This window comes from Zophobas morio, unplaced genomic scaffold (genome assembly GCF_036711695.1).
Source record: "Zophobas morio isolate AGI-343-1 ecotype UQ-CSIRO unplaced genomic scaffold, CSIRO_AGI_Zmor_V1 ptg000002l, whole genome shotgun sequence".
Taxonomy (NCBI): domain Eukaryota; kingdom Metazoa; phylum Arthropoda; class Insecta; order Coleoptera; family Tenebrionidae; genus Zophobas; species Zophobas morio.
In genome coordinates this window covers 19,091,686-19,117,135 of record NW_026972107.1, presented here as the reverse complement: position 1 = coordinate 19,117,135, position 25,450 = coordinate 19,091,686, and the positions used below count along the sequence as shown (strand labels likewise).

Here is a 25,450-nt window from a genome sequence, read left to right as displayed (position 1 = left end):
GTCTTAAGGGTTTTCAAATGTCGAAAAAATTAGACTAAAAATTGCGAAAAAAATGTTTGCGTGAACTTACCAAAACCTTAACACAAAACAATAATTCCACTTGAATAATAATAATCTATCGTTTAAACAACTTTTGTAGAGCAAACGTATATTTAGTAAAACATTTAAATTAGTCGACCTCAATCAGACGTCACGTTTTCTAAAAAATTTATATCAACCTTAAGTTATAAAAGTCAAATACTGTCGTTACGTAAAGGAAAAAATGAAAGTAATTTCCATTCCAAACGTAAAAAGACCGAACAAACTGTAAATTTCTAATTTCCTTTCATCTCACAACAACTAATCAAACAAAATGACAGTTCTACAACACGACCCAGCTCACACACGAACACACACGCGGTAACAAAATTCCACTTTCCTTGCATTTACCTAGAACAATCGAAACGAATTCCTGAAGGCACTCAAGCGTACCAAAATATTGATTCTCTCAACAATTTAAGCACACTCCTGTGATTCACCGATGAAGTGAGCATTTTCCCGTAACAATTAACCACCTCATCGTCGACGAACCGTGTGAATATGTCCCTTTCCACTAAAAACCAACATCATTAGCCGCCAAGATATCGGCTAGTTACATTAACAGGTGGACGTGACCGGACCGCCGAATTCACATCGAGTCGGCTGTGTGTGATGCGTGATTGTTTCAGCCTCCTACCTGTCATGATGCAAGCGACCGTTAGGTGTATACACCTGATCAGGCCAACCTGACCTCTGTGACGTCACCGCTGTCCACTCTTCCGGGTGACCTTGGCCGTCTTCATCTCCACAGACGTCTCTGGGAATTGGGCCTTCAATAATAATAATAATAACAATAATAATGGTAAATCAATGCTCACGAAACAATACGTTGTTATTACAGTAAGTAATATCCAATTGAGGGAAAACACACTCAACTAGAGTCAGTTTTATGGACTATTTAAAATTTTGAGATAATTTATATTTCAATATCTGTATAGCCTTAGTAACTAAATATGTAGATATTTTGTGGTAAAATAAATCTAACGATTGACAAATTTGAAGAAAACAAAAATGTCGGTGCCCCGTTTCCATCTATCTCTGTGTATATATTCAAAATTGATGTATTCATCATCACCCAAAATTTAATGACATCGTTTCAAAATTTTATAAGTAAATCTTACTTGAAAGTGCACAAGTGCATGAGTATCCCATTTCATGAAATTAAAAAAGAAACAGGTTGGACCAAAAGTTGGGCCGAAAATGTTGTCTAGGTAGTGTGCTAAATTATTGTTTCAAGATTTTTTCGGACTTATCACGAAGCTGCACACTTTAATTTAGTTCAAAAGTTAATATTGGCGAAATCCCTAAAAGCAAAAGAAAACTTAACACAAGGTCTTCTGGTTGGCGTCTACTTCATAGCTGATGTTCCTAATTGAAGGAGACACTCTTGACTCATATTTGTACCCGTTCTAGAATTATATCTTTAACAAAATCGCTGCGGCAAATTCAAAAATTGGTCTGATGTTAAACCCTACAAAGATGATTAGCATATAATTTTGCAACAAACAGCAACGGCCCCAAAACGGATCTCTGAGGAACTCCGCTTAGGACCGGTTGACTTTCAGACAGACTATTACTACCTAATACAGAAATGTCTAATGACGAGATAAGCATAATAAGCATAAGAATTGTCGCATAATCATTGCTATATAATGTTAATTATTATTATTATTTTACTTCAAAATTGATTCTAGTGTGTTAATATGAGATACATCTCGGATTGTTATTGTTGAATATTCCACGTTTGGTGCTATTTTACAATAGTTAATGCTTAAGCCAACAAAATATGATGTATATTCCCGTTTTCTTTCATTAGGATTACGTCAAAAACAAAAGGCCGTTAAAGATGTTGTCAATAAAAAAATGGATTACCTAGCAGTTTCAAGTTCCACGGTCAGGCTTTATGTTTATGTGCTTACTGTAAGAAAAACCATGTAATGAAAGAAAAACTAAAAAAACTGTTTTAACAAATAATCTGGAAAATGACATTAGTCGTTAATAAAAAGAAAGTATTTTAAGTGAGCAAGATGTCAACTTGCAAAACGTAATATTCTACCAAATCCCTTTTCGATCATAACTGAGTGGTAAAACTTGGTTGAAACCGTAAGTGTTAGAAACCCAAAGGGAACGTCAACTGCCAGAGCAACTGACTTCTTAAAGAAATACATCGACGAATTTTTTGCTTTAGTGGAAACAGTAATGAAAGAAAAGAATTTTCCTTCTTACCACATGTTCAACATAGACGAAAGCAGATTGTGCACTATACAGTTAAACAAAATATCCTGATGGCTTGGCGTTGAAAGGCAAACGTCAAATTGGGCCTGTAGAAAAAAACTTTCTTTTATGTATGAGCGTCGCTAGAGTCTTTGAGTCTTTACATACCCATGGTAATCTTCCCAACAAAAAATGGCAATGAATCCCAAAAAGGTCCTAGAACTTATTTCGTTTTGACTCGTCAGGATGACACCACATAGAGTCATTTACAGATTGATTTTAGCACATTATTGAAAAGACATGCCTGACGGTAGGAAGTCCTGTTCCCCTTATTTTAAGTAAGCATCATACTCACACTAAGAACTTAGATATATACCATATAATCGAAAAAAAATTCATCTAGTAGACCAAGAAATTTATTTTTAAAATAATAATGTCGGAACTGCAGCTATTTGACCTATTATTTGACCATTATACCGGGTAGGTATCTGAAAAATGGCAGATTAACTCTTCAGTAGGTACGTTATGTACGGGGGTTTCGGGAGTCCCAAAAAAATAAGAAAAAAAAATCTGTATGATGTATATAGATTACGAAAAAAACCTGTAAGTACGTGCTAAGGTAAGGCTTGGCAAATGAGATACCCTCTAAGAAAAGGGTGGGTGGGTGGGGCTAGTAGCTGTAAGATAGACTGATTTTGGAAAATGGGATACCCTCTAAGAACAGAGAGGGTGGGTGGGTGGGGTTAGTACCTGCTAAGATAAAACTGTTTTTGGCAAATGAGATACCCTCTAAGAAAAGGAGGGCGGGTAGGTGGGGTTGTTACCTAATAAAGACCGATTTTGGCAAATGGCATACACTCTAAAAAAAGAGAGGGCGGGTGGGTGATTGCAGTAGTGAAGAAACATTTCCCTTATATAACCCCAAAGAAGATACTGAGTGCCTCTTCCGGTGGAAGGTTCAAGCAACCATCAAAGAGAAGTATGGGTGATTGGGTGCAGTGTATGAACTAGGCTCACGAAGGATGTGTTATGTGGATAGGATTGTTATAACTTTGACACCCTTGCGTCTGTGTCTGTCTGTAGCACCGTAGCTCCCAAACGGTTAAACCGATTTCAATGCAACTTTTTTGCTTGAAAGCTGGTTTGATCGGGATGGTTCTTACAAGGGTGGTTTGATGAATAACATGGTTCACATCGTCTTGGAGGGCGAAAGAAGAAAAAGCAGTAACTGCATATGTAGGGTTCAAGTAGCCTTCTTATAGATGATATAGATTCTTTTTTAAAGTAGAAAATTGCAATTCATAGTGTAATTCAGTTTTTCATTGGGAAGGGAAAATTGCAACCTAAATCCATGAAAGGATTTTTCATACATTGGATGATTTATATTCTTCGGTTGAAACCATTCGCCTTTGGGCTAATGAGTTTAAACGCGAAAGAACATCCGTTGAAAACACATCAGGTTCCGGAGGACCAAAAATTGTCGTTATACAAAAAATCATTGACAGGGTTTTGGCCGATAGATGAATGAAGGTGCGTGAGTTAGCTGAAGCTAGATATCTTAACTAACCAGCCAATTTCAAGTTGGATTTACAATTTCGCAAGTCCCCGTTGCCATGGAAGATGCGATGACAGCAGTCACGATGACAGCAGTCGCGATAACGAACAAATCGCGAATCACAACAGCTGTCATCGCAATTACCACCACGCACTTGCGATTTCGCAAATCCAACTTGAAATTACCCCCTAAGAGAGGTCATTTTACTAACGCAATGGTGGAGAAATCATATAACCAATTTCAGACTCTTTAAGGGTTATTTTTTTGTCGGGGGTTTATAAGTATTGCAGTTGTTTAGAGAATATTGTTATGCATAATGTTTGTCTTTACGTGTACCTACATACAGGGTCGCTAAAAAGTATGGAAGCAGTTAAATAACGCGAGAACGGGTAGGTGAATCTTTTTGAAATTTGGGCTGTCCCCAGGAAATATTCCAGTTCTATTTTCAGTAATTTTTTCAAATTTTATACTTCATTTGTTTTTGAGAAGTAAGACTCAATTGCATTTTTTTCTGAATTCAGGAATCTAGCACATGCATTATTTTTTTTCCAACACGGTAAATAATAAAAATACTGAAAATCAGAAAATCGTAGCTAGCCTTGACAATACTATTGTCTATTATAGTCCTGGCGTAGGGCATTTTATTCAAAAATTATACTAGCACCCAATCATTGTAAAAATGAAAGAACTGAAGGTACATAAACTGAAGTAAAGGTGTCAGTTTAACAAGTTGATTTAAATGCTGTTTCTAAATAATTTACAAAATGTTCTAGAAATAACAATACTCTAATTTAATGGTTGTAAATAGTGAATACTTTGTCATGAAAGCTTTTTGGAAAATTTAAATAAAAATTACATTATTGAAGACATCAAATTAACATTTAAAAAACAATAATTTAGCAACAAATATTCGAAGTGTTCTCCATTTACTTCCTAGCAATACTAAATACGTTACACAAAGTTTTCAAATGAATCTGTTACAACAGAAAAAAATCAAGTGAGGTTAAATCGGGCGATCTAGCTGGCCACTCAACTACTCCCCTTTGTCTTATCCATCTTCCAGGAAAAGTTTCGATCAAGTAATGCCGTACTTGATGTCCGAAGTGCAGTGGTGCTCCATCTTGTTGGAACCAGATGAACTCTGTAGATAAATTTGGATTTTCATAGTTGAGAAATATTTGTCAAGTCGAGGAATAATACTTGCAAAATTTGGAGAAATTTGTCAGACGTTAAATTTCCATTAATGAAGAGGGTGGTCTAATAATGTGGCGACCAATAAAGCCGCACCAAACATTAATTTTTTGGGGGTACTGTGTATGAATCTCCTCTATCCAGTGTGGATTTGTATTGGACCAGTATCTACAGTTATGACAATTAATATGCCCATTCAAACAAAAAGTAGAGCATCAAAAAATAATAATAATTGGTTTATGAAGTTGCCATCCTAATCTAGTCTGTCTGCCATTATTTCGATTCTGCGGTCAAAGTCATCCTCACTCACTTCTTGTACTAAATGAATTTTGTATGGGTTATGTTTCTCCTGTTTCAGTTTGTTTTGAACTCAGCCTTTACTCATATTGTGATTCAATGTCAATTGCTGCAATTGCTGCTCTGAAGTTTTTGGATTTTCAGTCACATCTAACATGATAAAGTCGTGGAATTACCCCAAGTCCAACTTTTTCTCTTTCTATCTTATGCACTTTGTGTGAGACAAAAAATCACCAAATTTTGAGTAGGTAGTAGAATCTTATGTCAAATTTGGAAATTTATCGTTTGTCCCAGTCAAAAATGAAGCGATTTAACGACCAAGCAAAACAAATAAATGTAAATGTTTTAGACTATCTTGATAGAAACTAAGATGTTTTGGAATTTAAGACAAAAAGGAAAACAGAACTGGCCGTCGAAATATTGAAAATTTCGGAAAGATCTGTCTACAGGCTACAAAAAAGTATAGGTTTAAGTAGCTTTGAATACAAGAAAAAGATTTCTTCTAGAATTAGTCACATAAAAACAAAAGTGAATCCTGTAGATTTAAGATTTTAGACAGTACTATTAAGTTGCTGCACGATCTAGCATTGGAAGAGATTCTCGATTTTAACCTTGGTCCTAGATCGTTAACCAACTGGATAAGAAAAATTGGTTTCAAATTTAAGACTAATAATGACAGATTATTTTTGATGGAACGGCCTTCAGTTAAATTAAAAAGAACAAAATTTTTAGGTGAATACCACCAACACAAAGGAAAAAAATATATGAAGCTCTTTTTTTTGATAAAAGGTCGATATTTAGTAAGAGTAGCATATGCAAAAAGACATGGCAAGACGGTTCAATAAACACTGCTATCGCAAAAACTGGAGAAGGGTGCAGTTACATTGTGGTTCACGCTGATAATAAAAACGGTTTTACTGAAGGAGCCTCTTTAATTTTTAAAGCTAATAGCAAATCTGGAGACTATCGTGATAACATGAACCATGAAAATTTTGAAAAATGGTTCAAAGAACAGTTGATACCAAATTTGCGGGAACCTTCTCTTATTGTGATAGATAGCGCAAGTTATCATAGTACTTAGACTTAAGGTGTCAATTTAGTCTTCAGAGGTATTCATATATTGTAATAAAACTTTACTTTATTTGTAGGAAGAAATTCCTCGAAAAAGTTGGACAAAGACAAAAATGATAGAATTTTTAAATAAAAATGGAATTGATTATCCACTCAACGCCATGAAAGACCAAATCTGGAGAATATTGGCGAACCAACAACCACAAAAACGTTATCATTTAGAGTTATACGCCCAACATCATAGGCACTGGGTATTGAGGCTACCACCTTACCACTGTCATTTCAAGATCATTCAAGAACCAGCTCTTCCCCTAATGATGTTTGTGCAACTTGTCAAAATGTCACTGATCAATTTCCAGCTGTGCATTGGAACAATTACGTTAAACATACTGATGAAATAATAAATTGTGCTTTGGAAAATACAAGATTTTTAGATATTTCAGAACAGAATGAAATAATTAATGTTAATAATTTGGATGATAGTGAGAGTGGAAGCGACGATGATAACAGTAGCCTTGAAGATTTAGATGTCGATATGTTATAACTTGAAACTTTTTCTTATTAAAGCTTCCGTTTTCTCGTTTTTTAATGAACTTCAATTAATTGGGTAATTAAATGGTCCAGTTTATAAACAAGAAAAGTCAAAATTTACCATTTCTTTAGTTGATGGGTTTAACATAAGAGCAGAATATAATAGTTTTTGATGGTGTACTGTATTCATTCAAAATAAAGTTGTTGTGTGAAATATAACAATTGGAAATAGAGGACGTACGCTACTAATTAATGAGTCTTCCAACTTAAAAATTCAATTTACAAAAAAATTTCTCTTATTAACTTTCCTTTTTTAGTGCCTGTACCTTTCAATAATTGCGAATTTGAAATTTAGATTTATCCATATTCGTAACATATAAAAAATCATCTACGAAAAATTACTAAAAAATGTCACATTCTAGGTGTTTTTGACTAGGGGTATTTCCACGATTATATTAACCCTCCCGTGGCCGTGCCTAAGATGTATCATGATACTGAAGGCGTTCTCGTCATTTGTCCCATTTTTGGGTCTTTTGGTTCTTTGATGATTTCTAACATTAGGAGTTTCGTTAAATCTGCACAATGTTTCAAGAAGATCCAATTAACCGTTCCCGAAAAATTCAACTGCTTCCATACTTTTTAGCAACCGTGTATATCGTTATAATGAAAAAGATCTTTGAACTCTGATGCGACTATATTCCATATTAAAACCTTCAGTATTTTGTCATTTTAAACATGTCACAATGTGCAAAAAATTTAGTGAAAAAATTCTGTTTTTTTTATTATATACTTATTTTGTATTTAAACAAAAACACCACTTCACATACGACGACATTGTAAACAAAATAACGTATTAACAGTTCTGGAAACGACCGCCAACTGAAACCTTGTTAAAATCCCCGGAGACAAATCTCTCTCATAAACACCGTTCCGTGCAATAATTTCTCAGATTGTCGAGAAGGAAGGCATTGTTGCCGATACCTTTTATCCACGACAGTCGTGGAAAGAAGAGAGAAGACCCGAGCTAATCCCATGGCGCAACTAATCGGGCCCCCCGACACGAGATTGATATTTTTTAAATGGTCGGTGCAGTCATCGCCACTGACGTGCCCTGACCCCACAACCCGCTGGGCCGCCCGTCTGGGTCTACGTCGAGGGGGCACACGTTATATTATATGTACACACGCTCATCTCGCGTCCGTCAATGCGGACAGCTACACTGATCGCGGGATTTGATTGCGTTTTCATTATGTTCATTCTCACGAGGTTCAACACCGAAAACGTGACGCCGGGTTCAACGGGCGAGGCTAATTGGTCCGAAACGGGAAGACGGATAGTTCAGCAGGAGGCTAAACGTAAACACTAGCCTTTCTTTTCGAGGAGATGGGAAAGCACTACGTTGGCAAAAGCGCTGTAATGTTGACAACAAAGGAGGCGGTGCTGAACTGCCAATAAGAGAGGTCTGGGACATGAATGCCAAGCAGTGCTAAAGTAAACTGACACGTTCTGGTTATTATCTTTATAGGTCAAACGAATTTAGCGTTTATTCGTAAATCAAAACTCATTGCCGTTCTTATTTCTGTATTAATCACTCTTTAATTCTCATCTGCTCCCGCCACACCTAGACAAGCAATAAAGTGCATTAGAGTCAAATTGTTGTAATGTAATTTATTCAGACGGGAAGTCCATATTAAAGACTTTTTTATCTACAGTACAGTTTTAGATTCGGGCGATAGTGGGTCCTCCAAATATTTAAAAATCTATATTACATTATAGTTTTAAGTGTTTAAGTATTTTTGCCTATTTTTCGTACCTATTAGTAAATTAATCATAAGGAGTTCATCTAAGGTATATTCTAAAAACAGTAATTTCTTGATTTTCTTTTAAGCCTAAACTGTTTGGTTATTTACTATATCAATATATTCTGGAAAAAAATTGTTAGAAGATGTTTGAAATTAAATAAAAGGAAATGTCATGCTGCAAGTGACATTTGTTAATAAATTTTTGCTCATGAAATAATGGGAAAATACAAAAATTATATATGTATATCTCTATTAATTGATTAAGTATTATTTCCTGAGGGTCAGGTAAAGAAGTAGTGTAAGAGTCCATTGGACGACTGCCTACTTTTATGTTTTCTCGACGTTTTATGACCCCTAGAGTACGAAACAATAGGTCCCTCGTTGCCGTCTGTCTGTCTGTTGGCCTGTCTGTTGAAAAATTAAAAATTCAAAGCTCGAGAAATTTTAAATCGACAAATTGCAGTTTAAAAATTGAATAATTCAAAAGGAGGAAAATTGAAAAACTGAAAAATTTAAACTTGAAAACTAGAAAAAATGCAAAACGAAAAACCGAAGAAATAAAAGCATGAAAAATTGAAGAATTGAAAAATTCAAACAAAAACTGCAAACTTTTTATAACTTTTTAAAGAAGCGTGATTTGTTGGGGTGTACTGCAGAGGCAAGTGAAATCTTCGAAAAATACTTTCAGAACTTTCGTCTCATGATAAATATGTAGTACTGAAACAAATTAGGACTGATTGCGATAACTGGGAACCTCAATATAATTTTACTGCTTTAATAAATATTAAATAGGTAATAATAAAATGCGAAAAATACTTTTAATGGTGTTGCCACATATTTTATTTAAACCTGATTCACAAATTATTATTATTTATGTAACAATGATCACTAAATTAACATCAATTACAAACAACTTGAAGCGTTTTGTTATACTTTTAGTGCTGTATGTTTTTTGGGTGATAAATACAACACACATCACCCTTTTTGGTATCACATAACCGAGAGAAAATTTATAAGTACTGAACCATTCGGAACATGGCAAAAAGAAAAACTAAAAAATGTTAACGTACAGCTGAATCCTACTAGGGGCAAATTGCATAGGGATGCTTCTGCCAGAGGCTGACTTAAAAGGGTAACACCGCTTCAGTCGGATCAAGAACCTTTAATTAAGAACACATTGTGCAAGTAATATCGAGAATCTTGTTGGCAAGTGCATCGCATATAGCCGCTTACATTAAATCTTGAGGTAAACACACGGTACAACATACTAGTCGGCAAAAACCACAAAAACGTACATCCGCTCGCATTCTGCTGCAGCAATCCTGGCAGCTCAACATCAAAAAACAATAGAGGTAGCAGTGGAAATCTGCGAAGCTAAGCAGAGAGCGGTATCATACATAATGTATTTAGTAACGTGGCTCTTTAGAGAAGAATTGCATCAGGTCAGACCGGAACAGTGAGATTATTGGATTGCCATCCAATCGCCGGATCGTGACGAGAATGTACCAGACTTACCTTGCCCTTAGCTTGCTGCCGGTGTGCACGGCTAATAAACGCGCCGTATCGGATTTAGCCATCTGCACGTCGCACCGCTCCCGCCTCTAATCCATTACTGGTCAATATTATCAATTTTGACAATCTACCACGAATATCTTTATAACTGCGTCCAGGGACGTCGTTACGGGAGGCAGGGGGGGTACCATACCCCCAGTGTCTTCAAGCTACAAAAGTTGATAAAATTATGAAAAGTGGGGTTCGTTTTCTACATATACTACAGTACCAAAAAGCGCTACGAATAGAAGGAATTAACTGTTTTTATCAAAACTTGTTATGAAATGTTTATACAAATAAATTATTATTAAATATTTGTTCATAAATGGCTTCAGGTACCGAAATAATACTAACAAAACGTGACATTCATACGTTTGTTTATGCATTCATTAATTCTATTAGAAGCACGTCAAATTAGATGCGCATTTTCTGCATGACGTATGTTCTATGAAGTGATTTGAATTGAAAACAAAAGTATCTCCAACGCGTTCAGTTGATATGGTAAATGACACAGTGTTTGAGACGTCGTTCTCACGCATGTTCGACTGTGATACATTTGATAACTTAGCATGCCTGAATAGCAGAGAAAACTATAGAAAGTACATACCTACATCTGTATTTGATAACTGCACTCTTCCATTAATGGGATTAGTGGTGTTTGTCAGTGTCTTTAAAAATTTAGAAATTTTATACTCCTAATATTTATATGTAAATGGCAGGGATAAAGTTCACTGGTGTTCGCTAAATTTAGTTCAATTCATTGTAGCTATGTACTCAAGACACTGTGAAGTCCATTTATACCATAAATCATATGGACTGGGTTATTATTTGTAATTTCGTCAACAACCACAAAAATGTTTCAGCATGAGAACTGGTTTAAATCATGACCAGATCATAATTTTATAAATCTAGTGGCTGAGGAAGTTGTAATATATTGCACTCTATTTATTATATTGATTTATTGTTTGTCAAGCTGGTTTGTCCAAACCTGCGGATGTGTAACTGTGCCTTAAATAATCGCATCAATTAGCAGAAAGTATACATGGTCGGATATGAACTCTTTGGAACGGAACATTAATACAGTAAAATGTTTTATCTACAACTGCTTTATAAAGGTCATATTACACAACTCATTCGGCACTGTTTGAGTTGAGTAATAAACCCTCTTATTCCACTAGTGGTGTAATAGAAAGATTACACCACTAGTGGTGTAATGAAGGTCTCCAATTCTTAGTTGAATTTTATTAACATGTAAATTACAACAAATTACATTGATTAATTCTTAACTTATTTGTTATACACGTCGATAATACATTCCTTACAATTACTGATATTAATACCAGATGAAATGAAATGATTTGTATCTTTGTCCATAATGCTTAGGTTTTGTTGACAAAATGTTTGTTACAGCTCCAGTATTTAAGATTTCTCTTCTAACAATGCTTGAATCTGGGTTGTAGCTACTGGCAGTATTTGTTCTGGCTCCAGGATCACCTCCAAGAATATCAGAAGCGGTCTTTTTCTTGTTTTCAATCGAAGTGTCGATATAACCTTCACATACAGCCCAAAGGCTGCTGCACTTATAACTTTTCGACAAATCTTCAAAAAATGCCAACAGCACCTTCTATCTTGCTTCATGATTTATTTTCTTGGATGCACACCAGTCAGTGAACCGTTTATAAAATTTTTCGTATTTGGTTTTTGATTTATCAGGGAACAATGAAGACACTAGGTTTGCAGCAGCTTCTTCTGTTTCAAAAGGCAAGCTTTCTGCTTCAGAATCACTCATTTCTCGATTGAACAACATTTTTTTTCTAAAAATTGACGCGTTGTTTACAACAAATTTGAGCGGTTGTCATAACACTGCAAAAATTCTCTTGATTCTTGATTTTTAATTAATAAAAAAATTTAATCGGCTTTTTTTCTTTTTCATTTTTGGGCAGTTGTAGATAAAGTTTTGTATTTCATACGTGGGCTAGAGCATATTACAGCAACTCGTGTGATTACAGATGACTCGGTCTAACGACCTCGTCTTCTGCAATCTTCACACTCGTAGTGCTGTAATAATGGCTCTATCCCACTAATAAGATAAATAACTATTTTCACAGTTTGATAATATAAAATTAAAAATAATAACTTATAAACATTATTTTTATATTATGTCGTACTAGACAAGGTATTTAATAATACAAAAAAGTTTCATTGTTTTTCTTCACTTTCCAAATATGTCGTAGATTTTATGTACAATTACAATTAAAATATGTAAAATAAATGAAACGAGCTCTAGAAAGAATACATGAAAATATGAAAAAATGTTGTATATTTTTGGAAAGACCATAATTTAGGAACCACTTGTGACTAATTAATTGTAATATCCTTTGTAGTAAAAATGCCAAAAATTTAAATAAAAAAAATTGGCTTAAGGTTACTTGAAGAGAACTTCCTTCGCCTCTGAAGTGTAGTCCAACAAAGCCCATTTCTTTAAAAATTATAAAATTTATTTTTTGTGACAACTCTGTAAATTAAAAAATATAGGGAATAAGAGTCACAGAAAAGTACAGCCGGGACATTAGCCGCTATGCCATAGACATATAAATTATAACCGTGCCGCTTATACTAATATAAAAAATTATTGTATAAAATGAATTTTTTTGTGAAAATTTGGTTGGGTAGGGTAAAAAGTCAAGGCGGATTCATAAACCACAAGTACAAGAGTATGTTATTTTATAAAATTTAATTGAACTTTACTGACAATCGTCATTAAATTGTAGGTGGAGACGATCAGATAAATTTGCACGATATTCCGAATAGACATTCAAAATTTAACAACAGTCGGTTCAATAGTTCCGGAGATTATCTATTTAATATAAAATGACACACGAGACAGATGACAGGCAGACGGAAACAGGAACTCTACGTTGAGAAAGCATGAAAGTAGCCAGACGTCGGATGGACCCTATACAATGCATAGTACCAGAGTGTTTATTGGGACTCTGAAGCTTAGTCTTGGTGTCGTAATAATAATAATGTTAATAATAATAATGTTTATTCTAAACCAACAGACATAATGTCTATACAGGTAACACAATAACACAAGTGATTAAAAAAAAAAAAAAACAAGAATATTAATAAAAAGATATAACATAAATATATATAAACCAAAAACAAAAAAATTACTAAAATGACCTAATCAAATTATTGCTTATTGTTTCTTAACTTCGGCATGAGTTCTTAAGACCCAGTACACATACATAGCGATAAAAGTTTCTTTCTAATGTTTTTACAACAGAAATCATGAAAAAATATATCGATGTCATGGTGCATTACACAATTATACAATCTAAGACTACTTACAAGGGGGCTGTTAAAATGCCGATAGGTGTTCGGTAATACATAATAGAATGTTATAGGAGATCTTACATTAATTCGAGGAACGCACATTTTAATTTCACTTAACAAGTTGGGGACTATCACTGCACCTTTTAAGATTTTTTGTAAGAATATTAAGTTAGAAACATTTCTTCTAGCACACAGGGGGGTCTCATTAACTAAATTTAGTAGAGCATTTTGGTCGCAGTGTCGTGGTGGATAACACTTGAACATTTTGAAATAAAGATATTTACAATATTTACGAAGAACATTTTCAAATAACATTACATATATATGTTGAAAGGGGTTCCATATAACAGCACAATATTCAAGCTTACACCTGACCAAACTGTGGAATAATGACCTTATAATGGAAATGTCATTGAAGTCTATAGTATTCCTTATAATAAATCCTAAGATTTTCATTGCATTTGTCACAATAGCCTCAAAATGCGGTATAAATGATAAAGTACAATCCATTATAACCCCTAGATCAGAAACACGATCAGATCTCTTAAGCATAGTACCATTTATGTTGTAATCAAAAACAAGCGTAACTACTTTCCTAGTGTAAGACATAATTAAGCATTTACCATTATTAATCGGAAGATGGTTATTTTTACAGTAGGAAGTAAATTTATCAATGTTTTGCTGCAACTTTTCGCAATCAGAAAGATCTTTTATAATATTGACAATTTTTAAATCATCCGCATAAATATAAAATTTGCAGTCTATATAGTTAACAACATCATTCAAGAACATGATAAAAAGGAGTGGACCAAGATTGGATCCTTGGGCAACACCACTGTGTACACTAAACAATTTTGATTTGTAACCACTGTATTCCACATACTGCTGTCTATCTAGTAACATCGACTTAATCACTTTTATTAAGTTTCCAGAAATACCAAAAGCATCCAACTTGCGAAGCAAAATACAATGATTAACCTTGTCGAAAGCTTTGGAGAGATCAGTGTACACAACGTCGACTTGGGACCTCTTATCCAAGGCTTGCGACACAAAATGTGTAAATTCATACAAATTTGTAGTTGTAAATTTACCTTTAAGGAATCCATGTTGTTCAACAATAATACCATTTCTTACATGAGAATACATAATGTCAGACAGGACAGACTCAAACAGCTTTGCAAAGTTGCATAAAAGAGCAATTGGTCTATAATTATCAATCTTATTCCTATCGCCAGACTTATGTACAGGACATAAACGCGATGACTTCCATATGGTAGGGTATGAACCAGTTTCTAATATTAAATTAAAAATATGACACAGGGGTACCAACAAACAAGAGATAGAATCCTTAATTATAAACGCAGGTACATCATCTGGGCCAGCAACGCAGTTGTTCTTTAATTTCTTCGCCGCCTTCAAAATTTGATCCGGATGAATGCAAAAGTTGTTTAACACAGTTGAATGCAAACAGCTGTATTCATTAACTAAAGATGGACAACACAATTTATCACAGTAGTCACAGACACCAAAACCAATATCACAAGTGATGTCACAGACATGGTTAGCACTATCACATACAAAAACAGTCTCAAACTGTTGGGCAAATGCATTCACAATATCTTCAGGAGATGTAAGTGTTTTACCTTCATGAATCATGTGTCCCGGCACACTACTTCTCTTCTTTTTCATGTTGACAAACGACCAGAACTTTTTGGGATCATCCTTCATGATAGTTTCAGAGTGGCTAACAAAGTTAAGATATTCTTTTCGAATTTCTGTTTTGGCCAACCGTCTAAGTTCTTTGAATTTGTCCAAATGATATAGAAATTTTGTTTTTTTATAACATTTCCAGTGCTTATTTTTTAAATTGACCACATCAATAACTGATTTTGTAAACCACATTGGATAATTCTTTCTTTTAGTTGTTGTTCTCTGCAGAGGCACATACTTATGCAGTAGATCATAAATGATGATATAAGTCTCTTTACATGCGGAATCAACATCAGTAATTTCTAAGATTCTTGACCAGTCAATAAGTGACAAGGTTAAGTAGAGTTCCATAAAGTTAGCTCTTCGAAAATTAAACTTCAAAGACTCAGAATTTCTGGGGAAGCGAGTATTACATTGTTCATTAACACAAGAGATAATCATTTCCAAACAAGGATGGTGAGGATCTTCCGGGACCAGTGGGACGGAATGTTTACAAATATCAATGTTAAAGTGATCAGTTGTAAGAAGAACATCTAAGATTTTCCCATTATGATTTAGAATATTGTTGTGTTGTGTAAGATTATTTAGAGTACTAAAATGTCTATAAATATTAAGAAGTTGAGTTGATTTACTAGAAGTCATAACTTCAACGAGATCAGGAATGTTTAAATCACCAGCTAGTATTACAGGATTGGAGAAGTCAATATTTTGTTCTAAACATTCAAATAGTTGAGTATATATAACATCAGGGAGATTGGGTGGCACATAGACCGTCACAATAGAAACTGTGCGATTGTTGACTGATATTTTTATTCCCAATAATTCAATTTCTGGAATGTTGTATACAATGTTCATTGGGATAGGTAAAAATTTACTCTTGACTGCAGCTAAAACACCACCTCCCCGTCCTTGATTTCTATCACAACGAAAAACATTATAGCTGCTGTGAAATAGCTCACTGGATGATACGTTATGTAATGATATGGAGTGAAAAAATTGGTCCAAGGTTATTTCGACAGAACTTCCCTCGCCCTTGAAATACAATAAAACAAATCAAGCCTTTTCTAAAAATTACAGAATTTGAATATGCATGGTGTATGAATCCGTGGCGAATTGTCACCCTAAACATCCAGAATTTTTGGAAAAAAATTAAAAACTGATTAACAATATTTTGCAATATAACTTTGAAACTGCACAACCGATTGCTTTGAAATTTTGTAAATATTTTAAGTTTATCGTAATCGTGATAAATGGTTGCGCAAAATGTATTTGTTTGTTTACCCCCTCCCAAAAAAACTGATGACGCCATCTCAAAATTTTGCCGAATAACTCCTATCTAAAATGTGCAAAATATGATGAGTATATACTTGTGATTTATCATTGCAATTAAAGTTTTTAAATTTCTTATACAGGGTGATTCATAAAAATTAATGAATGAGTCAATTTATTCTATTGATTAAATCGGGAACGGCTCCCTGCATTTTCCCGAAAATTTGGGAATACAATACTGTTATCATTAGTATTACAGTGCACCTATCCAAAGTGATATAGATGTCTCTGCATAAATGTTGAACACGTCATCATATTTTGTTAAGGGAAAACACATTTGGAACGTACGTTCAGCACGCCTCCTTACACTTATTTTAACGTTACATAATACATATCTTTTATAACGATACTCATAAAAAAAAATTCGCATAGGTAATCAAATTTTATAATTTTTTGAAAAAACTGGATTGTATTTCAGAGGCGAGGGAAGTTCTGTCGAAATAACTTTAGACCAATTGTTCGCACAAAATAAACATTTTTGAATACAGGATGTCCCAGGTTAAATTCAGCAGCCTGATATTTTGAGATCGAAATATTGAAATTGTTAAACGCCACTGTTTTTAGCTTGATGGGTGAAGCGTAATTTAGTATATTGCAATGAAGACGCACATCTATGTTTTTCAAGTTGTAACATATACTTTTTTAATGGATTTTGATTGTTTATTCAATCACGATTAGAATCATAGGAAACACTTATACCTATGTGTTATATGTTATATCGTTTTAAATGTAAATAACATAAATTATCTACTTGAAGAGATATATGTCGGTGCCATATATTGTTATATAAAAGAGATAAGCAAACACAATTATCTACTACTCTCAACTTTAACGTTATAAATTTTCGACTATAACAATTTTTTTTTATGTCTGTGCAAAATTGTCGTATTTTTTCTTATTCTGAAAGACATTTATGATGAAAAGTGGGTCGGCAATAGAGGTCTTGCTCCATGACCAGATTGCAGTCCAAATTTAGCACCCCTTAGATTTCTTTTTCTGACATTAATTAAACGATTTGATATAGCGATTCAGAATATTAAAAAATGAATTGTGTCTAATATGAAGAATAAGTCGAATTCCAAAAAAATTCATTTTGGTTAATAATTACTATTCACTAAATAAATGTTTCCGTTTTCCAAAATTTCTAACAAATTAGTGATTAAAATTTAAAAGAAGGGTAGATTATTAAACTGACGCCTCATTCAAACAAGATTTAAATAATAATATTTGAAGATGGGGTCCACATTTTTTTGGAACAGCGTGAACAGACAAATTTCGGACAAATAGTCACTTTCGAAAAGAATTGGTCTATGAAATTTGTCACAAGAGTAATTTTTTTTAACTAAAGATTAAGTATACGTCACAGTGCTATTGTCGGAGGATAGCATCCAAGAATTCTACAATTTTTAATTAATATTATAAGAAACCTCTTATGTAACCTGTAATTTGAAAGTATAATTTCGAAGAATTTGAAATAACATTGCCTCCAAAGGTAATTTGATGACATGTTAACATTTAATATGAGTTTATAGTTCGATTTACAGTCACAACGAAGTAGTATGTGTCTGACCTGACTATTTGGGGAAAATCTAGTTACGTTTATCCCTTACATTTCCTTTCTAATCGCGTGAAATCTCAACACCGAGCTCCAAACTACATCGAAAAATATTAATTCCAGGCGAAACCTATACATTTTAGATGTTCTAGACATGTTGTCTGTGCTTCCTGTGTACCTCCATAACAGAAATGGTATTCATCTCCTATAAAACCGGAAAACTAAGATCACTTTTGTGGTGTTTTTGACCAAATTTTGTTTTTCAAATTCAATATTGCCAATTTTATTTTACACGCAGGTAGTAGTTTTGAAACAATTTAATTCATCCGAGCGCCAGATTAGCTGCAAATTTTTATATAAAAATTACCACAACAATTTAGGATGCACACGATTGTGCTACGCCCCTGCCTGCGTCTCCCCAAAGACCGAAAACCGCGGCAATTTAGCCTCCCGGAACGCGACAACAGAACTGGATAATAATTACCCGCCATTCGCGTCTCTCGGGAGAAAAATGCTGCGTATGCAATATAGCAACTTCCTATAATTATAGTCTACGAGAATCCAATTTCTCTTTTGCTCAACGTAAAAAGATCACCAAATAACAAAAATTACATTCAAGTGAGAATATACTGCGTACCACACGCTCTTTAATCTCGGTAATGTATGTAATTCTTGTCGTAGCAACGTGCGTATTTTACACACTTATAGCGCTCTTCCGTGAAAGTAACAGAGTTGCTCTTTCAAAATAATCCCTAGATAAATTACTAGATTATTGCATGGACAGTTGGGTACGCACATGTGTGCATGCTTTCAGCAAACTCGGACAGCTAGAGACGCTAGTACGCAACACAATACATCTTTCAAAGTCCGCGTTGCATTCTACAAACCTGAATTATAAAGCAAAATCGTGGGACCTTTGAAAGTTTCTTGTTTATACGAAAACATTCCGATGTGAACTACCCACACTGGCCAAAGTCACCTGTAAGGTTGTTAAAGAATTTTTTCTATACTGGACTCATAAATCAGAATTTTTATTCCAATAGTGTGGATGTAATGATAATAATTGAAGCATGTGTAGTTGCTCTAGACGGAAAATAACACTACAATTGAGTTGCGAGGTCAACACTTATTTAATAATCTCATTCAATTTTTGTAACTGGTCTAGAGTCAATGTAATGGGAAAAGTAAATCTTTAACAAAATTAAAAAAGAGTTTCTCGCAAGGCGAAAAGATCAGACAACACATATAATTTCTTCATAATACTCGTATTTAGTGGGAACATCCAGAAATTAAAATACTTATGCTGCTTTTTGCATATCCTTAACGCATTAATTCCTGCGCTGCATGAAGTAAATTAATTTGTCGTCAATCCGTATTGTCCAGTTACACAACAGGTAGCCAATTACCCGTCCACATCATTAGACGTTGTAAATGCCGTCGGAACGTCGTCTTTGGTCTGGTTCCCGTTTCCTGTTATGGCTGTGACCGCAGAATCACGACGCGATTATCTGCAGCAAAAAAACTACACAAATGATAACACGTTTGTTTTTTCTTTGATACAAGAATCGATTTTCGACGGTACGCATAAATGAGAACAAAGTATTGTACATCAGGGTGATGCGGCAAGTGCTTTTATTCAAAATGCAACTCTATTATTGTCAGGTGGAGAGAGTACAAAAGCATCTATTGTTATCTTTTAATGAGTAGTTTTTTCAGTGGAGACACGGCATGCAGCTTAGATTACAGGGGTTGACAATAACCGGGATAAGTGTTCTTACGGTTGCAAAGACTTCACATTAAATAAATTGTCTTCATTGTTTTCAAATTATTTTTAGAGATTTTCGTTCTGATGTGATTGCCTTAACCTTTACTCTCGTAATAATAAGTGATTAAAGTCAAATTTTCAGCATCATTAGTTTCACAATACTAATTAATTAAGTAATATCATAGAATGGTATTTACAAATTTATTGTAGAAGTTGATCAGGTCAAGTACAATTTCTAACATTCATTTTTAATAGAACAAGCTAAATAGGTGCAATTGTCATTGGACTGGTATTATAAAACTATACCCAACAATTGTGTAACCCGTTGTTATACTTTTTATACAATATATGTACATAGTTGTAGTCTTTATTGTAGAATTCTACAAATTTGTGTGTTTTTAACAATAGGTGCTTCAGATAAACTTGGCCGTTAAACATTTCAAGAACAAGTATTTTTTCTGAATAAGAGCCCACACAGCCACAGTTGTCTATTGTTCAAATTAAGAAAAAAACACTTATTAATTTGCTATTGTCAAGATCCTTTGTTTCGAACAATAAGCCCGGCAGTTTTTTGTTCGTGCTGAAATTTTAATTTCGCATGATTGTGTAATTTAAAATATTCTGTTAGAACATTATAGGCGCTTGTCTGCGAACACCTCAGCCTATAATATCAGAAATCCAACTGATTAACATAATGTTTTAGCCGTGCAAGTCGCCTTATTCGCATAATAATAGCATACTAATTATACATTGTTGTCTTGGCACCTGTACCAACAAACCTGGCATTTTCAGCACAACGTTACGAAAAAGAAGGGCCTCGCAGCGATGCCTTGAGGTATCTTCTGCCCACTGCTACCCAATTTCATCAGAAGTCGAAGCGAACAATCGCTCAAGGCCGCTATCGATCGGTCAGCGATTTCTAATCGAAAAGAAATAACAGATCGGTCAATTTATGCGTTTTCATTTGGCAAATGGTCCATATATGTGTCCAAACGGCATCGGTATTAGATAATTTTAAATTTATGTGGACCGGTTCCTGTAAAAAAGCCATCAAACAAAGTTATCAAACAAAAACAACCTATTTGCCGGGAGAACTCAATAAAGTAGGGTCTTTTAAAAAGGCCAGTCTGACCCCTACTTTCATTAATTATTGATGCGATTGTGTGCAATGAATAAGTAAGGTGCATTATAAAACCTGGAAAGCGAATCGACCGCTTCAGGACCTTCGTGGTTCAGACAAAATGCAGACCACGCGCCAGAAGCACGGATATCGGATGAAATTGAAGCGAATTGTCGGAAAGCTGATCTGATTATGGGGATGTTGCAGGTTGGGGCAGTTGGAAAATATGACAGAAAGATTAAAAAATAAACGCTTGAGACACAAAATCGGGGGACGTATGATTTATGTAAAACTGAAAAACGAGCAAATACAAAAATTGTATTCATAGCTAAGTGCGCAAGAGAAAATTCTAGTCGAAGAGGTGTTTAAGACGCGAGACTAATGACGAGACTCGTAAATCATCCAAGACCTAAAAAATTTATGTATCGTGTAATGTACAAAATTCTTGATATCGCAATTTGTAACATCTCCCTTCCCACACGAGCACATTAGATGCATAAATCTATCAATCCATTTTCAGTCTCATCATTTCGAATCTTTAAATAACAAAGTTAACCATTTCTGATCCAGTATATTCTATATCAAATAAACACAGCGACAAATTGCGTAGTAACACTTTTTCTAATGCAAACATTATCATATAATATTAGGTAGTTTGCTAAAAAAGTAAATCATTATGTGTAGTGATACACAAAATTCTTTAAAAATCGAATCTGGTTTTCCCGTGTGTTGTGGTTCCACAGTCCATAAAGTCAAAAAAAGCCCAAATTAAAAGTAATTTATTCCACTCGCTTTGATGAAGCTTGTTAATTAAGCATACAAACGAAACGATTTTTGTTTAGTTCAAATTAGAGACACGTGAACAATTACGTGTCGTAAATAACAATAAAACATTAGCTCCGAGAGCATGAAGGAAATAAATTACGTATCAACCCACCGAAGACCTCACGCATTCCTCACGATAATTTCGCCTCGTGCATACGACTAAATTACCTCAACATTAAAACGAAATTTATATAAATTTATGAAAACGATCATCAAGCTCTGTCAGTGCTTTTTATGCAGCTAGGCCAAGTGGGTTACAGCGGACTAACTAGGATGGTCAGCGGAATGATTAATGATGCAGGAAGCGATCAGTCTGTCGGGTATAACACAATAATAATACCGTTTAATTGTTTTTAATGCCGACTCTCCTCTCGGATCCACTAAACGGGGACACCTGTGTCGATATCGGACAAATTTCTCAAAAATTCACTGAGCTTGTAGTTTTTAGTCTGATGGATGTAAATGATAAAAACACGGACATAATGCAAGAACTGGATTTTTGGGTCGCCAGTCCCAGACTTAGGAACTTCTCCGAAATGTAAAAAACATGCTAATAAATGTTCTTGTAGTCTGGTAATCACAATCTCAGCCCATACTTATTAAACATTTAATTGCAATTGCCATTTTTGGATGATTCATTGTTGTTCTAGTATTTAAAATCGCTTTAGATACTTAATAATAATACATATATGCATGATTTTAATCAGGGTTGTCTTGGAAACTTGTGAGAGTTGTTTTCACAAGAAATTTAAACAATAAATTTTTAATTAAAAGAATTAAAAGAACAGGTTATTTGTTAAGATGAAATAGATTAGTAATAGATAGCTAGAAATACAAATAAGTTTGGTCTTGCAAATATTTTTTACCGTGAAAACTAATTTTGAATGATTAATTACTGAACACCGATATTTTATAAGTACGTCTTTAGCACCGGATTCTAGCTGCTACTAACTAATACAGTCTAATTTAGAGTCTATTTACACAGATATTACCCTTTTTAACTTCAGAGTCAATAAAATGTTTCTGGATACTAGGATAACGTTCTGCGTATAATACCATACAACAATCGAAAAAAAAACGTCGTTTAGTCAGCCATGGAATTATAATTTTTTGTATTTTTTTACCGTGTCTTACAGGGGAAACCGAGACTGGGGCCCGAGACGATATGTGACGAGGTGTTTTGTGTTTGTTTATTATTTTTTTATTGTGTTTTAACCTACTAAATTTGAATGCAAAAGTTTATTGATTACTCATTCATTATTATTAAACCGATTGTATCTGAAAATTAGTATTTCATGTGAAGCGCCAATTTAATGACGTCAGGATAGGGTGAAAGGCTTTTAAAATAACTGTTGACCGGAGTGGATATACACAGACCTACTGCTAGGGATTAATTTAGCGACTTTGTATTGAAGTTACCTTTATTTAGTTATTAGTTTGACATTTGCATTGTCACTCTAATAAAAAAAAAAAAAATGCTTGAAACAGAACATAACTGAATCTTTCAAATATCTCGAAAAATAAAAATGATCAGAATGATGACGTGGGGGAAATACACTAGTGCTAAAATTAGGCAACCTTCCCCTCTTCTTGCAGTTGGGGCAGGGGTTAACTTCGAAACCTTAAACGGGAACTGCCATTTTTTATTGCAGATTCGGAGTCTACGGCTAAAAGTACGTATGATTTGTCTGAAACATTTTTTTTATTCGTGGTAGATGGCGCTGAATCGACGAAATTCAATTTTTTTTAATTTCTCCTACTGAAAACCCATGCATACGATTCTGCAATACTTTGGCAAAAAAAATACTACGTTTTGTGTAAATACTCGAAATTCGTCGTCAAAAAAGTTTATTCATGTTGCAAATTTCAAATAACTTGTAAACTGTTACCTGTAGAAGTGTAAATGGCTGACGATTAAACTACTTTTAATGTAACCCAGGAACAACGATGTGGACGAACTAGTTTTCTGTTCCCTTCAGGGTGCTTGATTAACGTGAGTCCCCTTGCGTCTCATATATCAGGGGGCCTAATTTAGGTGAGTCCCCTCGCCTCTCAGGATGCTTGATTTAGGTGAGTTTCCTCGCTTCTCACCTATCAGGCTGCTTGATTTATGTGAGTCTCTGCGCTTCTAACTTATCAGGGTGCTTAATTTACACGAGTCCCCTCGCCTTATCATCTTTCAATTAAAGTAGGTGCTCAAAATGGTGGCCTTGGAATTCAATGCATATTGAACGTACACTGAGGAACGTGTGTGTTCGAATTTTGGCACAAGCATTATGATGTGCTCAATCATATTCTCACGTTTTGTTGTTTCTTGTGTGTAAACTTTGTCTTTGAGATAGCCCTACAAAAATAAATCTGGTGAACTAAGATCTGTCCAATTTACCGGACCATCTCTCTCGATCCAGTGACCATTGAAATCAGGATCAAGTACTTCACGTGCTACCATCGAATAGTGTTCTGAACAACCATTATGTTGAAACCACATGTTCTGTTGCACTTCTAAGCTCAAGTTTTCAAATAATGTTGGCTGTTTATTTTCCAAAATGTCTCGGTACATTTCACCGTTCAAGTTGCCTTCAATAATGTTTTTGATTATTTACAATGGAAACGTGGTATTTTTTACTGCAAACGTATTGCAGAATTGTATGCACAGGTTTTCAGTAAGAGAAACCGAAAAATTGTATTTCATTTATTACAGCGTCAACGGTCATGGATCTAAAAAAATGTTTTAGACAAACCCTACGCACTTTTAACCGTAGAGCCTGTAATAAAAATTCGGGGTTCCTATTTAAAAATTCAAAGTTACCCCCCACCCCACCTACAAGGAGGGGGGAGAGGGACTAGTATTTTGGACCAAAGTATTTCTCCCATGGAATGATTAAATTCTGAATCTGGATCAGTTTAAAAAAAACACCCTGTATAAAGCTGTATTCACCATTCCCATTATTTTCTTAATTATGTCATTGAGGTTTATTATTTTCTCCATACTATTCACTGGAGAATAGAGACCCAAGTTCGTTCTATAACATAATGTCCTAAATATTATTTACTGCCGACTTTTAGCACGTGGGACTCTAAAAAACAATGAAGATAAAGACACCAATCTGCCCTGTACCAAATTTGCTAAAAACTTCGCCCTTGACATATTTCTACGTCCTTCAAGCAATTCTAAACTATAACGCTTGTAATGAAGCGAATTTTCGCGGACCGGAAATCGGGAGGCGTACCGAGAGAGATGGGGGTAAATCCGTAAAATTTACAGAGAAATTCTTTCTTGAAATCTGGCCGTTTTCTCCAAAGTGTGTAGTCTTGGAAAAGTGCAGAGTCCCTGTAAGAACCGACTACCATAAGTACCGTTTTAACGCCGTCACCGTTTTTTTTTCCTTACCGCCAGAAACTGAAACCGTTGAGCACGTGTCGTTTTCCGCCACCGCGCTCTCCTCCCAGGTCGTGATAACGTCCTTTGGCAGTTTCCCGTTTCAGGATCGCCGCCCCCAGGTCTAGGAGGAGCCCG

General features: G+C 34.7%; 2 protein-coding genes across 2 annotated transcripts in view; one reads left to right on the top strand and one right to left on the bottom strand.

The window, feature by feature from the left end:
* Window positions 1–25,450, top strand: part of LOC135129870 (transcription factor SOX-13) — a 226,760-nt gene that overhangs the window by 15,048 nt on the left and 186,262 nt on the right. The window lies entirely within an intron of this gene.
* Window positions 13,493–20,774, bottom strand: LOC135128657 (uncharacterized). The gene is made up of 4 exons (XM_064055680.1): window positions 20,768–20,774; window positions 19,630–19,702; window positions 14,407–16,255; window positions 13,493–13,561 (listed from the first exon to the last, which is right to left on the bottom strand). The coding sequence occupies exons 1-4, from the start codon at window positions 20,772–20,774 to the stop codon at window positions 13,493–13,495; spliced, it is 1,998 nt and encodes a 665-aa protein (XP_063911750.1).

What these genes read in the sequence shown, in the direction of transcription:
- LOC135128657 (XM_064055680.1), bottom strand. An exon ending in ACGTCTAATGATGTGGACGG is followed by an intron (nt 16,256 to 19,629) that starts GTAATTGGCTAC and finishes TCGTTGTGATAG; the next exon opens with AAATCAAGGACGGGGAGGTG. An exon ending in TTATCATGTTCTTGAATGAT is followed by an intron (nt 13,562 to 14,406) that starts GTTGTTAACTAT and finishes TAAAAACATTAG; the next exon opens with AAAGAAACTTTTATCGCTAT.